Source organism: Mobula hypostoma, chromosome 21, assembly GCF_963921235.1.
Source record: "Mobula hypostoma chromosome 21, sMobHyp1.1, whole genome shotgun sequence".
In the NCBI taxonomy this organism is placed as follows: domain Eukaryota; kingdom Metazoa; phylum Chordata; class Chondrichthyes; order Myliobatiformes; family Myliobatidae; genus Mobula; species Mobula hypostoma.
This window is the reverse complement of record NC_086117.1, coordinates 22,397,057-22,411,226: the sequence shown is the minus strand read 5'-3', so window position 1 is coordinate 22,411,226 and position 14,170 is coordinate 22,397,057. Positions and strand designations below refer to the sequence as shown.

Genomic DNA, 14,170 nt, shown 5'->3' with positions numbered 1-14,170 from the left:
TAGTTATTATTGATAGATGCCTTTTTCTTATATTTTTGGTTTAGTGCAGCTTTCTCCGTATTGTGCTAGTTAACCTCCACTCTGGATACTTGAGACATTATCAAGGTTGTCATACCAGTGGAACACTAAGGTGACCTCTACTGGACATGTCATCAATGTAATAGATTCCAAGACAATGTTTAAGGTTTAGTTTTTGTAATGCTGATTTTAGAAAGATACATCCATCAGCTTACACAGCAAAACACAGATAGTGATCGTTTATTTTCATTGCTTTTTGATGGGCTTTACTATGTAATATCATTCATATAATGCTGCCTGCTTCATTAGCACCACACTCATCTGAAAATTTAATTCCTTCACCACCGGTGCACTGTGGCTGCATTACATGCCATCCACAAAATTAATTATGCAGTTGCCTATGTAACATTTCTTTGACTACCAAGAAGGGTAAAGGCAGCAGCTATATGGGAACACCATATCCTGCAGATTGTCAGTTAGGTCTCATACTGTCATAACTTGGAAATGTATTCCTGTTCATTCTTCATCCTTGGGTTTAAATCCTTGAGCTTGTTTTTCAAAGTTATTGTAGGAATATGGGTTCAGTTATTTTCAGTTTTTGCAGAGTAACGGAGGATTTAAAAATAATGTTTAATTCCTAAGCAGCAGTTGGATTCCTGGTTCCATTTAATAAAATATAATTCGTTCTGTTCCATTGCTGTAAATCCATAATGGTCTAATATTATCTTATGCAACATAAATTTCCCTGTTTTATGAAACAGCAAGTTTTTGACTCACTAAAGAAATCAATTAGAGACTGATAAATTGAAAGAAACACAAATAATCTTTGGTGTCGTATTTGAATGGGTCACAAGCTCCACACAATTTTAAGACATTACTACCAGCATAAGGGCAGATATAGCCCATTCATGCCCTCCCTCTGATTGGACAATAACTGATCCATACTTTCAGTTTAATTTATTTCCTCTTCCTTGCCTTTTTCTAGGTCTTTTGATATATTTGTCTTCTATTGAGTTTAGTTTCAATTTTTCTAGCATTCATGTATTTTTGGAAAAGTATTTCACATTTCCTTTACCATTCCAATAGAAAAGTGTTTAATAATATTACTTCTAAATGGCCTGACTCAAATATTATGGCTTCATTTTTCTGAATTCCTCCATCAGAGAAAATAGCTTCTCTTATGCATCGATCCTACCAAATCCCTTAATTATTTTGTAGTATTTTCTGTATGATCTCTATATCTTAAAACAAGACTAATTGCTTATAAAAGCTAACTCCCTATGCAGATAAATAATTCTTTGGTCCTTTTTCAATTAAGTAACCAGACATCCCACCTCTCCCGGAACTTCCAGGAGTCTCCCGCATATTAATAGTGGCTCCCTGATGCCCGCAAATTATGTACAATATCATGGAAATCAATTTTTTTGAGAGCGAGTGAGAGAAAAGCAAGAGTAAGCGCGAGAGCGACCACGAGAGCGCGCGTGCGATAGAGAGCGAGAAAGCAAGCGAGAGCGCACGAGTGACCGCGAGAGATTGGGGGGGCAGAGAGAGAGAGAGAGAGAGCGCGCGCATGCCATGGCAGAGTGTTCCAAAAACAAATGTACATCACCCCAGACTACACTAAAGTGTACCCCTGCTTAATAGGGGTCAAAATAATGACAGTGTTGCTCGCTGCACTGTTTGCAACAGCGACTTTTCTATTGCCCATGGTGGGTTAAGACTGTAAAAGACATGTTGAGGTGAGTTTAACAAGTGTCATTCGTTCATTAGCATAGCTAACGTTATTTAAACTAGCTGGCTAGCTGCTAAGGAGCTACTCTATTGCAGACATCCCACCTCTCCCGGAAGTCTCCCGCAAATTGATGGTGCTACCTCCCTGAAATCAGTTTTTGCAGGGTGGGATGTCTGAGTTACATAGGGACAATTAGTAGGGCCTCTCTACAGACCTCCAATGTATCAACAGTGATTTTGTTAGGTTTCTCTAAAGATAACCTTACCTAGGTTATTACTCTTGGTGCTAAAAGCATGATAAACTAATTTAACAGACTAAATGATGAAGCAAATTTTAAGCTTTTCTCAGACTGGGATGCTTTGTCTGCATGCAGTAAGCTTTAGCTCTGGAGGGAGCATTGAAATAACTTGTAAATGAATAAACATCCCACTTCAGAATTGAAATAAAGGGTATTTGTTTTGGAGTACGTGTAACGTATAAAAAAAGTGATTTAACAATGTACACAGAAATAAAATACATTTGGCTTCAAAAACACTCCTGGTAAAATGGCGCATAAGTGCAAATAGGTAAATACACCTTCACGCTGACTAGCTACTGTCACATCTGAGAATGAGCATTTATAGAAAAGAGCTTGGATTAGAATAGACTACCAGGCACTACTTGGGCAGTAGTACAAATGAGATCAAATTTAGATTATGAGAATACTCAGTCCTCGTTTATTGTCATTTAGAAATGCATGCATGCGTTAAGAAATAATACAATGTTCCTCCAGAGTGATATCACAGAAAAACAGGACAAACCAAAGACTAGCACTGACAGAACCACATAATTATAACATATAGTTATAGCAGTGCAAAGCAATACCGTAATTTGATAAAGAACAGACCATGGGCACGGTAAAAAAAAGTCCCGAGTCCCCAATACAGCGGCAAAGGGAGAAACTCCCTGCCATAAACCTCCAGGCACCGACAACTGCCGATGCATTGGAAGGACCGACCACAGCCGACACTGAGTCCGTCCATCCGAAAACTTCGAGCCTCTGACCAGCCCCTCTGATACAGCCTCCCGAGCGCCATCCTCTGCCAAGTGCCTTTGACCTCATCCCGGCCGCCAAAACAAGCAAAGCTGAGGATTCGGGGCCTTCTCCTCCGGAGATTCCGGACCACACAGTAACAGTGGCAGTGAAGCGGGCATTTCAGAAGTTCCTCCAGATGTTCCTCCATACTCTCACGTCTGTCTCCATCAAATCAGAATTGTGCACGGTTGCCTACTTGACAAATAACAGACATCACCATCGAAGTGGCCGCACGCGCTGCGTCGCGCTGCCATCTTCTCCTCCTCCTCCTCCTGAGCATCATCTTGTAATTTGGAAAAAAAACCCATCTTTTTATATTCATTTTTGAGGATGTGGATGCCGCAGGAAAAGTTAGCATTTATTTTTCATCCCTGATTGCCCATGAAAAACTGATGGTGAGCATGTTGAATGGTTGTAGTCCATTTAGCAAAGGTACTTCCACAAACTGTGCTGTGTGAGGGGTTCCAGGATTTAGCTGCACCAATTTCCAAGTCAAGATTGTGTGGAGGTTTGATGGGAATCTAAACCAGTGGCATTGCTTTGCCAGCTATCGTTGTTATTCTTGGCAATAGAAGCTGCTGGTTTAGAAGATGCTGGTGGAGGGGCTGAGGTAGGTAATTTTGATATGGTATACATTACAGTTGCAAAGCACCAAGGATGGAGGGAATGTATGTTTAAGGTGGTGGGTGGGGACCAAATCAAGAGGTTGTTTTGTGCTAGATAGTGTGGAACTTCTTCAGTGTTGTTGCAGAATTACTTATCTAGGCATGTGGAAAGTATTCTATGGCAGTAATAATCTAGATAGTGAAAAGGCTTTGAGATGCCAGGAGGTGAGTCACTTACAATAAGTTATCTAGCCTTCAACTTGCTCTTGTAAACACAAACTGTATCTGGCTGTTGTGTGAGAACTTCTGGTCAAACATGACCTCTCTCCAACTGCTCTGTACTCTTGGTGTCTCATTCCGTACTCTCACAGGGGACGTGTAGTGTATTGCAATTAAATATCAGTGGTTATGTTCTCTCTCATTGGCCGTTCCCAGGCATTCCTATGGTGCAAATGTTAATGGTACACTTACTAGCTACGTGTTGTCAAGGTGAAATTGAACATCGTACAATCAACAGGGAGTTCCCTCTGTTCTGATTTTGTGATGGAATGAAGGTTACTGAGGTTGAATTTGGATCTGTATTCTTTGGAGCTTTGAAGGATGGAAAATATTTCAATATGTAAAACCTAGGGGGTCTTAACAAGGTAAATGTTGGGATAATGGGAGAGTTTTGAACAGTGGGACATAGCTACCACATAATGGGGAAGGTCATTTAAAGTTGAGATATGAAGAAATTACTTCTTGCAGAAAGTGGTGAATGGCTGGAAATCTCTACCCTGGCAGGTGGTGGAAGCTGGATCATTCATCATCATCATCATTATGTGCCATGCCAATATGACATGGTGATCATTGTCTTGACCCTGATTGTTCTTGGCAAATTGTTCTACTATTGCCTTCTTCTGGGCAGTGTCTTTACAAAACAAGTGACCTCTGCCATTATCAATGCTCTTCAGAAATAGTCTGCCTGGCGTCAGCGGTCGCATAACCAGGACTTGTGATATGCACCATCTGCTCATACGACATCCACCACCTGCTTCCATGGCTTCACGTGACCTTGAGTGGGGGCTGGATCATTACAAGTATTTAAAGTAGAGTGGATAAAATTTGAAAAATGGATGAGTAGAGGGGTATAAAGAAAAGACACAGAAGAGGAATTTACACCAGCATAGGTTAGCCATATCACATTGAATGGTGAGGCAGACTTGAAGGGCCTGACAGCCTCCTACTCCTCCAGTTTCCTTGTGCTCCTGTATGAGTGTAGATTACTGCCCTCACAGTCCTTTTCTGGAGCTGGGATAAATGACTTCAACAACTGTCATTTTGGTGAGTATTCCTCCAAATATTGGAGTATTTTTGTCTTGATCCTCAATAAGTTCATCTTTCCCAGGGCCCCTCAAGCTGCATTCTGTTAAGTGCTGCCTTGATGTTTGTGATAGTTAGTTTCATGACTATGCTCCATGTTAGGACCAAATTAGAGAATGAGGCATGGGGCTAAGTAATCCCGATGAAACTGAAAGTAGGTATTAGCAAGAAAGGTTTGAGAGACTGAGTTATACTTGTTGGCACTATTGACAACACTTCCTGGTGCCTATTTGATTGAGATTAATTGATTGAGATTGAATTTATCCTATTTTGTGAGCAAGAAAGGGAGGGAACGTCGACTCAGACCATGAGAGGCCTGTGTCAGGCACTTTCATGCCTTACAAGGCGCAGATTGGAAGAAAGAAGTGGATAATTTTCCATATTGTCATGTAGATGTCAGTGTTGTAACTATACTGCAGCTACTTCTCTGTGAGCATGGTTGATCCTGGAGTACGTCAACCGTATAGCAACTGGGATTTTTTATGGTGTGTATAATCTTGTTGTGTCCAGTCCTCTCAGCCGTTTCCTGATAAGAGATAAAGTGAATCAAATTAACTGAAGGCTAACTTTGGTTGAATTTAGTTACAAATATTTCCTCTTTGTCATTAGCACTGACATTATTGATATTGCGTAGCATCTTAGCACTGGACCAGCAGTCTGAGTTCTGGAGAGGTATCTTTGAATCCCACCACAGCAACAGGGGAATTTAAGTTCAAGTTATGAAATAAATTTGCAATTAAGTACATTTGGTCTTGGTAATGATAACTATAAAGTTACTACATTTCATTAAGCATGCCTTCACTTTCAACATCAGCAAGATCAAGGAATTGATTGTGGACTTCAGGAATATGTGCACCAGTCCCAGTGGTCAGTGCTGGAAAGAGTGAGCAGCTTCAAGTTCATGGTCATCAACATCCGGCAGGATTTACCTTTGGCCAGACATATTGATGCAATTATGAAGAAGGCTCACCAGTGGCTTTACTCATAAGGAGTTTGAGGAGATGTGTCACTGAAGGCTCTTGCAAATTTCTACAGATGTACAATGGAGAGCATTCTGACTGGTTGCATTATAGCCTGATATCGAGGCTCCAATGCAAAGGAACACGAGAGATTGCTGAAGGTTATAGACTCAGCCAGTTCCATCACAGGTACAATTCTCCCTGCCATTGAGTACATCTTTAAGAAGTGATACCTCAAGGATGAGGCATTAAAGACCCTCACCATCTGGGACATGCCATTTTCACATTACTACAATTGGGGAGGAGGTACAGGAGCCTGAAAACCCACACTCAGTGTCTTAGGAAAAGCTTCTTCCCCTTTGCCATCAGATTTCTGAACAGTTAATGAAGACATGAACACTTAACACATTATTTGTCTTTTGCACTATTTTTGTGATAGTAATTTTTTTATGTCTTGTACGGCTGCTGCAAAACAACAAATTTCACAATATACATGACAATTTCATGATAAATTTCAGTTATGATCTTATCCAGGTCCAAGTACAATCTCCGGAAAGCCATCTCATGGGCGAAGTGGCAATTCCAGACCAAACTTGAATCGCTGAGGGACGTTCGACAGCTGTGGCAGGTCTTGAATGCTGTTGCCTCTTACAAAGTGAAACCAAGTGGCATAGGTGACATCGAGGCTTCACTCCCAAACAAGCTCAATGCCTTCTATGCTCACTTTGACCATCAAAACATGAAGGAACCTTCATGATCTTCCACAGCCACTGACGATTTTGATTTCAGTCTCTAATGCCGACCGAGAGCATCCTTCAGGGGGGTGAACCCACGGAAAACATCCGGCCCAGATGGGGTACCTTGCCGAGTACTAAAGACCTGTGCAGATCAACTGGTTGGAGTGTTCACTGATTTCTTTAATCTCTCGCTTTGCCAGTCTGAGGTACCCGCCTGCTTCAAGCATGCTTCAATTATACCGGTGCCTAAGAAGAATGTGGTAAATTGCCTCAGTGACTATTGTCCAGTAACACTTACACCCACTGTGATGATTCGATAGGTTGATGATGAAACATATCAACCCCTGCCTGAGAAGCAACTAGATCCACTCCAATTTGCCTACCAGCACAACAGGTCCACAGCAGATGTTATTTCATTGGCTATTCACTCAACCCTGGAACATCTGGACAGCAAAGGTGCATTCATCTGGATGTTCTTTATCAACTAAGCTCGGCATTCAATAATATCATCCCCTCAAAATTAACCAATAAGCTTCAAAACCAAGGCCTCCATACCTCTTTGTGGAACTGGATCCTCGATTTCCTCACTTGCAGATCCCAGTCAGTTTGGACTGGCAGCAGCATCTCCTCCACAATATCTATGAGCACAGGTGCACCACAAGGCTGTGTACTTAGCCCCTTGCTCTACTAGCTTTATACTTATGACTGTGAGGCTAAGCACAGCTACACTGCCATGTTTAAGTCTGTTGACAAAGCATTTTTGTTAGCGAATCAAAGGTGGTGATTAATCAGCATATAGGAGGGAGATTGAAAATCTGGCTAAGTGGTGCCACAACAACCTCTCACTCAGTGACAGCAAGACCAAGGAGCTGATCATTGACTTTAGGAGGAGGAAACCAGAGGTCCATTAGCCAATTTTCATTGGAAGAATAGAGATGGAGAGGGTCATCAACGTTAAATTCGTCATTTTTATCATTCAGAGGATATGCCTTGGGCCCAGCATGTAAGTGTAATTATGAAGAAAGCACATCAGCACTTCTACTTAGAAGTTTGCAGAGATTCAGCACGACAGCTAAGACTTTAACAAACTTCTATAGATGTGTGGAGGAAAGTATATTGATAGGTTGCGTTGCAGCCTGTGATGGAAACATCAGTGCCCTTTGAACATAAAATCCTACAAAAAGTAGTTGATATGGTCCAATCCATCAGAGGTAAAGATCTCCCCCATTGAGCCTGTTTACAAGGGGCGCTGTCACAGGAAAGCAGCATCCAATATCAAGGACCCCCGGCATTCAGGCCATGCTCTCTTCTCGCTGCTGCCATCAAGAAGGAGGTGCAGGAGCCTCAGGACTCACCTGACCAGGTTCAGGAACAGTTATTACCCCTCAACTAACAGGCTCTTGAACCAGAAGGGATAACTTCACTCGCCCATCACTGAACTGTTCCCACAACCTATGGGCTCATTTTCAAGGATTCTTCATTTCATATTCTTAATATTTATAGATCCTATAATGTTTCTTGGATTTACTGTGTATGTACACAAGTAAAAGAATCTCAGGATTGTATATGGTGACATATATTTACTTCGATAATAAATTTAGTTTGAACTTTGAATATGTCAGTGATAATAAACCTGATTCTGATTCTATTTCTTTCAGGAATAGTAGTTGGTTGCCTTTACCTAGTTTGGTGCAGCATCTGCACTTCCTGAGTAGATTGAGGCAAATGAGGCTACAACCCCGCCCCCCCCAACCCCGGCCCACCACCATTCTAACCAATTTTTACATGAGCACCATCAAAAGTGTCCTGATGAGCTGCATCATCAGTCTGGAATGGGGATTGCAAGGCATCTGACTGCAAGTCCCTACAAAGGATTGCGAGAACTGCTGAGAGGATCATCGGGGTGTCTCTTCCACCCATTATAGATATTTATCAGGAGTGCTGCCTGTGCAGGACCCTTAGCGTTGTCATTGATTCCTCTATCCATCCAACAATCTCTTTGACCCCCTACCATCAGACAGGATGTTCCATATTATTAGAATGAGAAATGTTAGAAAGGAAATAGTTTCTTCCCCCAGGCCATCAGACTACTGAACTCCCTGCCACCACCCAGGTCCCGACATATATGAAGCGCCAGTAGTGTTATACTGTTTACTTTTTAACTTGTATGGTATATGCACCTTATTTGTTATGTGTAGTAATATCACTATGTGTTACATGTTGTGTACCTTGTGTTGGAGGAATGTTATTTCATTTGGCGGTTTTCATGTGTACAGCTGAATGACAATAAACTGAACTTGAACTTGATATGACTTCAGAACCATCAGTATGGGGTGGAATCTGAATGACCTCCTCAGTCTTTCTCTCCATCAATGCTGCCTGACTTGCTGTGTGTTTCCAGCATTTTGTGTTTTCAATTCAGATTTCCAGTACCTGCAGTATTTTATTTTTATGTCATGCTAGTCGACATCCTGGTTGGATTATAGAGCTTGAGGAAAGGGCATGTGTGAAATGCATGCATGCTACCAAATTTACTTATGCTTACTTACTGCCCATTACACTGCTGGCATTTGGGGCAGCAATGAAGGTCCTCTATCTCTGATGATGTTCAGGATTCCTTCATAATGTCGGTAGGGTCCTCTCAGTTTTCACTAATGTCAGTCATGCAAATCCCGGAAGGAGACTCAGAAATACCGTCGCACTCAGCTGTATCAGGATTCTTCATAACTGTTTCCTTAACCATTTTGTTTGACCAGTCAGGGTTGTTAGCTGTGAGCTGAACTCCTAAACCTGGAGGACTGATGGACCACTCTTAGTCAGCACTTTGCACTGCCTGTTTGGCATGGGTAACCCTACCAAGAGCCAAAGCATAAAGCCCTGACTCCTACCAACATCCGAGGATCATTGAGGCATGCAAGCTTCCAAATCCAATGACAAGGTTGTGGCCCTCTTGGAGGCAAATTTACTTACCAGGTTCTCTTATTACTACAGGATCACAGCTTGATCAAACAGGTCATAAGTCTGCACACTTGATCAATTTATATGAAGATTGTCGATGTAAGCCTTTTAGTGCTATCAGTTTAAAAGTTTTTCCACTCCATTAGATATGATTGCTAAATGAATGAATTACTTGTAATGATTTGTATGTTTGTTTGCTACCACATTACAAACAAAAAGCAATATGCATTATTATAGGAGCAATATTTGCTGACCATAAGTTTCTTATTGATAGTCATTTATTACTGACTCTCAAATCCCTGCTCTGACTAATTGTTAGTGCGTATGATATACAGTACTTATTTTTAGAAACCACCCGACAAACAGCTGCTGTTCACTTAGAGACCAGAGCTTACATAAGTGTCCAGGTCTTGTTCCTCTACTATTGCACCTGGCTGAATGGTAGAAACAGTAAAAGAAAAAAAACTTAGTTAACAGTAATAATATAAAGATTTACCTGTTATCCCTATGTGTTGCCTGATCTTAATTTTAGTAGCTTTTTGTGGCTTAATATCTTTTCCCAGACTACATGTCCCTTCAATGGTATTGTATTGTGCATAATATTATTGTCCAGTCATGTTCACTTTTTGGCCAACAGCATTTTGCTTCAAGTTCTTCCTCATTTTTAATGCATTTTGTAATTTCATTTATTTGGTACTGCATGTGTGTTTTATCACATTTACATTTGTGATACAAAGCTCTGAATTTTAATTAATCCGTGTTTATTACATTATTTTCAATTTAAGAAGCGTCCTTAAAATGATGTGCTCCACACTGTGGTTGGAGGAACAAAGTCTTATTCCGCTTAGGTAGCCTCCAAACTGATGGCATAAACATCAATTTCCCAAACTTCTTGTAATGCCACCTCCCCCCCCCACCAGTTCCCATTCCCTTTCCCTCTCTTGCTTTATCTTCTTATCCACCTATTGCCTCCTTCTGGTGCTCCTCCCCACCCCCCCTTCTTCTGTCTCTTTCACCAGTCTACTTCCCAGCTCTTTACTTCATCTCTCCCCCTACGCAGGTTTCACCTATCACCTAGTGCTTCACTCTCCCCTACCCCCACCTTTTAAATCTACTCATCTCCTTCTCTTCAGTCCTGCCAAAGGGTTTTGGCCCGAAATGTCAACTGTTCTTTTTTTTTCATTGATGCTGCCTGGCCTGCTGAGCTCCTCCTACATTTTGTATGTGCTGCTGGAAAGCAGCTAGATGTTTAAAAAGGTGGGAGAGGCTGAAGTTGTTCTCAGTGTTAAGACAGGATTTTAGTCATCTGTATCAATATATGGTGGTCACGTTTATCTCTACTGCTGTGGACAGATGTACTTGTGACAGATAGGTTGGTGAGGTTGAGTTAAGTTTTCTTTTTATCTTTGATTCTTTGTGTTTGCACAATACCAGCCTACCAGTTATATCTATGACGTTTTCATTCGGGCATCAGCAATTCTGCTGTTGTTAATACACTTATGTTCAGAGACTCCAATGTCCTTGGAGTCCTTTCTATATCAGTGATATTTCCAAGTTAAGTTCAGTGTGTTGCTTGTAAGATTTAATTATCTGAGATAATTGTACTAAAAACTTTCTTTCAGGGAACATGCCAATCCTGTGGAGTTGGTGGACCAAACTTGTGGGCTTGCCTTCAAGTAAGTAATTTCTATAAAATATATACAAAAGTAGGTCATTGTTTAGAAGTTTGATTTAACTATGGAGCCATCTAAATTGACAAAAATATTTCCCTATTTAGCTGTAGACTTGTGCAGATAAATTAAGTCAAACAGTTTGGTAGTTAATATAGATATTCTTGCTGTTGCTGTTAACTTTGCAAATTCCTGAATTTTGTTGTTTTCCTGGGCAATTGTTTTATGTTTCATTTTGCCATGCTATAAAGAATAAAAATATCATCTCATCATGATAGTTTCTGGATTGCTTTCTATTGAATGGCTTATTGTTTTAAAGATGATAGATGGCAGCCCGGTATGTCCAAAACTAAAAGCAATAAATTGAATACTAATTGCATTAATTAATTCTCCTTCACAAGAAATCCATCTTGAGATATTTTATGATAAGTAGAATGGATCCCAGACAGGTTGAGAAAGTTGAGCAAGTGAAATTGAAAGCATAGTTAATAAATCCTTTGAAAGCAGGCCTGGATTTAGTTAGGGTGGGAGAACCAGTCAGTGTTCATCTACTCTGATAGCTGTATGGACCATTTAGCTTTATCTATTTTAAGTAGATAACAGTAATTACTTTAACATTAATCCTAGGATCTTGAGACCTCATTGGAATAGACTTAGTAGGTTTCTCTCATTTTCATTCTTGGTTCTGTGCATTGAATGGAGTTAAGACAAAAATATTAGTGGGGCAATGCAAATATTATACGATTTTAAAATTATACTGGATAAATATGGATTTATGGACAGTTTAAGGCATGATGTTTATTTCAGACTGATATGTTTTCTGTTTCTTTCCCAAGCTATTTTGTTACCTTATTAGTCAACATATTGTTTCCATTTGAATTTCATTTAATCTTTTTCTCCTTTCCCAAAACAGAATGGCTGCTCCTATGTAGGATGTGGGGAATCATATGTTGACCACAGCACGTTACATTCACAGGTAATTGAGACCTTTGAAAAAGAGAAAGATGAAGCTACTTGTATTTTCCCTCCATCTATTGATGTCATGTTGAAGCTTTATGTTAGGGTATGCCTCCAATTTTCCATTATAATTCTTGTAACATTAGGCTAATCATGCTACATTTCTCCCACTGTTTAAAGATGTATCCATTTTTGCATTAGTCTTATCTGGATATGAAGAGCTGACAAACAGGATGCTATGTATCTGAAAAGCCTCCCACAAAGTGGAATAGACTGAACAGAGACTAGGTTCAGCACTATCAATAATGCTGGAACGATACTTAAGGGTCTCTGATAATCAGTGATATTTTTGAAACTGGTCAAGTAGTCTTAAGTATTTTGTTTCAACTGTTGTTAAAAAATTTATGAAAATGCTTCAAGTATTATCATTAGTAAAAAGCACTTGCTGCTTATCTGCACTTACCTTTTTTTCCCCTCTAGGTCAGTGCTAATTTAAATTAACTAAGGGAATGAACAGGAAATGCTGAAACTCCTTCTGCTCCATTTTCTTCTACTCTCTTTGAACTCATTGTTTTCCCAGAAAGTTTATTACACGACTATGTAAAATACTTTTTTAAAGAAATACATAATTTAAGGGTTTTTGGGGTAGTAATATAAATGCAATAGTCTGGAAAAATTGTTAGTCTGCACCACCAAAGTTCCTAGTATGCCAGATTATCAGATTTTTTGTGGCAGTTAGTTATTTTCTGACAATATTGATTGTAGCACAATGTAAGAATGTTGATAGCTTGCGTTTCCATATAATGGAATGAGGGGAAGAAATGTCAATAGCATTTTGATACTCTTAAGGATATTGATGGAAAAACAAATTCCTTACATTGCTCATATCAGAAAATTTATTTATGGAATTTTTCCCTTTTTGAGTTCTACCTATTTTCTACATAATGTTAATTTACCTGTACATCTTTTTGTTTTGATACACACAGTCTAAGAAACATAACCTAACAGTGAATCTAACCACATTCCGAATTTGGTGTTACGCCTGTGAGAAGGAAGTTTTCCTTGAACAGCGACCTGTTGTACCCAGTCCAGCTCCATCAAGCAGATCAACAGAACAGGTATTTCACAGGTGGATTGCCGTGAAAATGTATGTATTGAGACAGCTGTTGCTATTTGGGAAAAGTAAAATTTACCCATTAAAGACTGGTTATTTGAGGGAACTTAAGTTGCCCAGAGATGGTCCTGTGTTCATATAGATGAAGATAGCTGAAAATATTCTTAATATAATGTTTTGGTGAGGTGCAAATAGATTAGCATAAAATATTATTTATGAGCAATAAGGTTTCTATTTTATATTACTGTAGTAACACGACTTTTTCTTTCATTAGGACTCTGGCATATCACTTGGAAATCATCCATTCAAAATTGTTCCCATTGCAGTTGCAGATGAAGGAGAATCCGAGTCTGAGGATGATGAGTTAAGACCAAGAGGTACTTAGAGCATGGATAGTACTGAATGCAACTGAAGCAAGATAATATTGTCACTGTATAGAATCGATGATGTAAATCATTGTGTTCAACCAGGGAATTTATCCATATAGATAGAATACAGTATGCTAATGTGTAAAGTTTCTGTTCAAATATATTGTTGTGTTGCCCCTGAAATCAACTAGTTTCTTTTTCTGATTTGCCTTTTTTCTGCTCAAATCTCTCTTTTAGGGCTAACAGGAATGAAGAACATTGGAAACTCCTGCTACATGAATGCTGCACTGCAGGCTTTATCCAACTGGTAAGATCAAATATTTACTGAGCTTACGTTACACAGTAAATATTTGCTGGAAAAATGAATTAAGTGTATTGTAAATTACTGGTCAAATTGTACAAGGGGTTGGCAGTGATTATTGCATTTATATTTTATCTCTTCTGTTTTCTTCATTAATTAGGGTGATCCATGGAATAAATATTTACAATTACATCAAACAGAATAATACAGTTCAGCCAGCCCATTATACCTTTGCCAACTCTTTGATAGAGGAATTCATCCATTCCTTTTGCTCCTAGCCTTGTACATTTCTCCCTCTTGCCCCCTAACCCCAT

The 14,170-nt window shown here is 39.7% G+C and overlaps 1 protein-coding gene across 3 annotated transcripts in view; it reads left to right on the top strand.

The window, feature by feature from the left end:
- usp20 (ubiquitin specific peptidase 20) overlaps positions 1–14,170 on the top strand; it is a 73,482-nt gene that overhangs the window by 1,874 nt on the left and 57,438 nt on the right. For all 3 annotated transcript variants that reach the window (XR_010021218.1, XM_063073614.1, XM_063073613.1), the window contains exons 3-7: positions 11,069–11,122; positions 12,030–12,092; positions 13,060–13,191; positions 13,462–13,564; positions 13,793–13,862. Coding sequence is in view for 2 of the 3 variants with exons in the window: in XM_063073614.1 (XP_062929684.1) it covers positions 11,069–11,122; positions 12,030–12,092; positions 13,060–13,191; positions 13,462–13,564; positions 13,793–13,862 (422 nt within the window). In the remaining variant the exon portion in view is untranslated. The remainder of the gene's footprint in view (positions 1–11,068; positions 11,123–12,029; positions 12,093–13,059; positions 13,192–13,461; positions 13,565–13,792; positions 13,863–14,170) is intronic.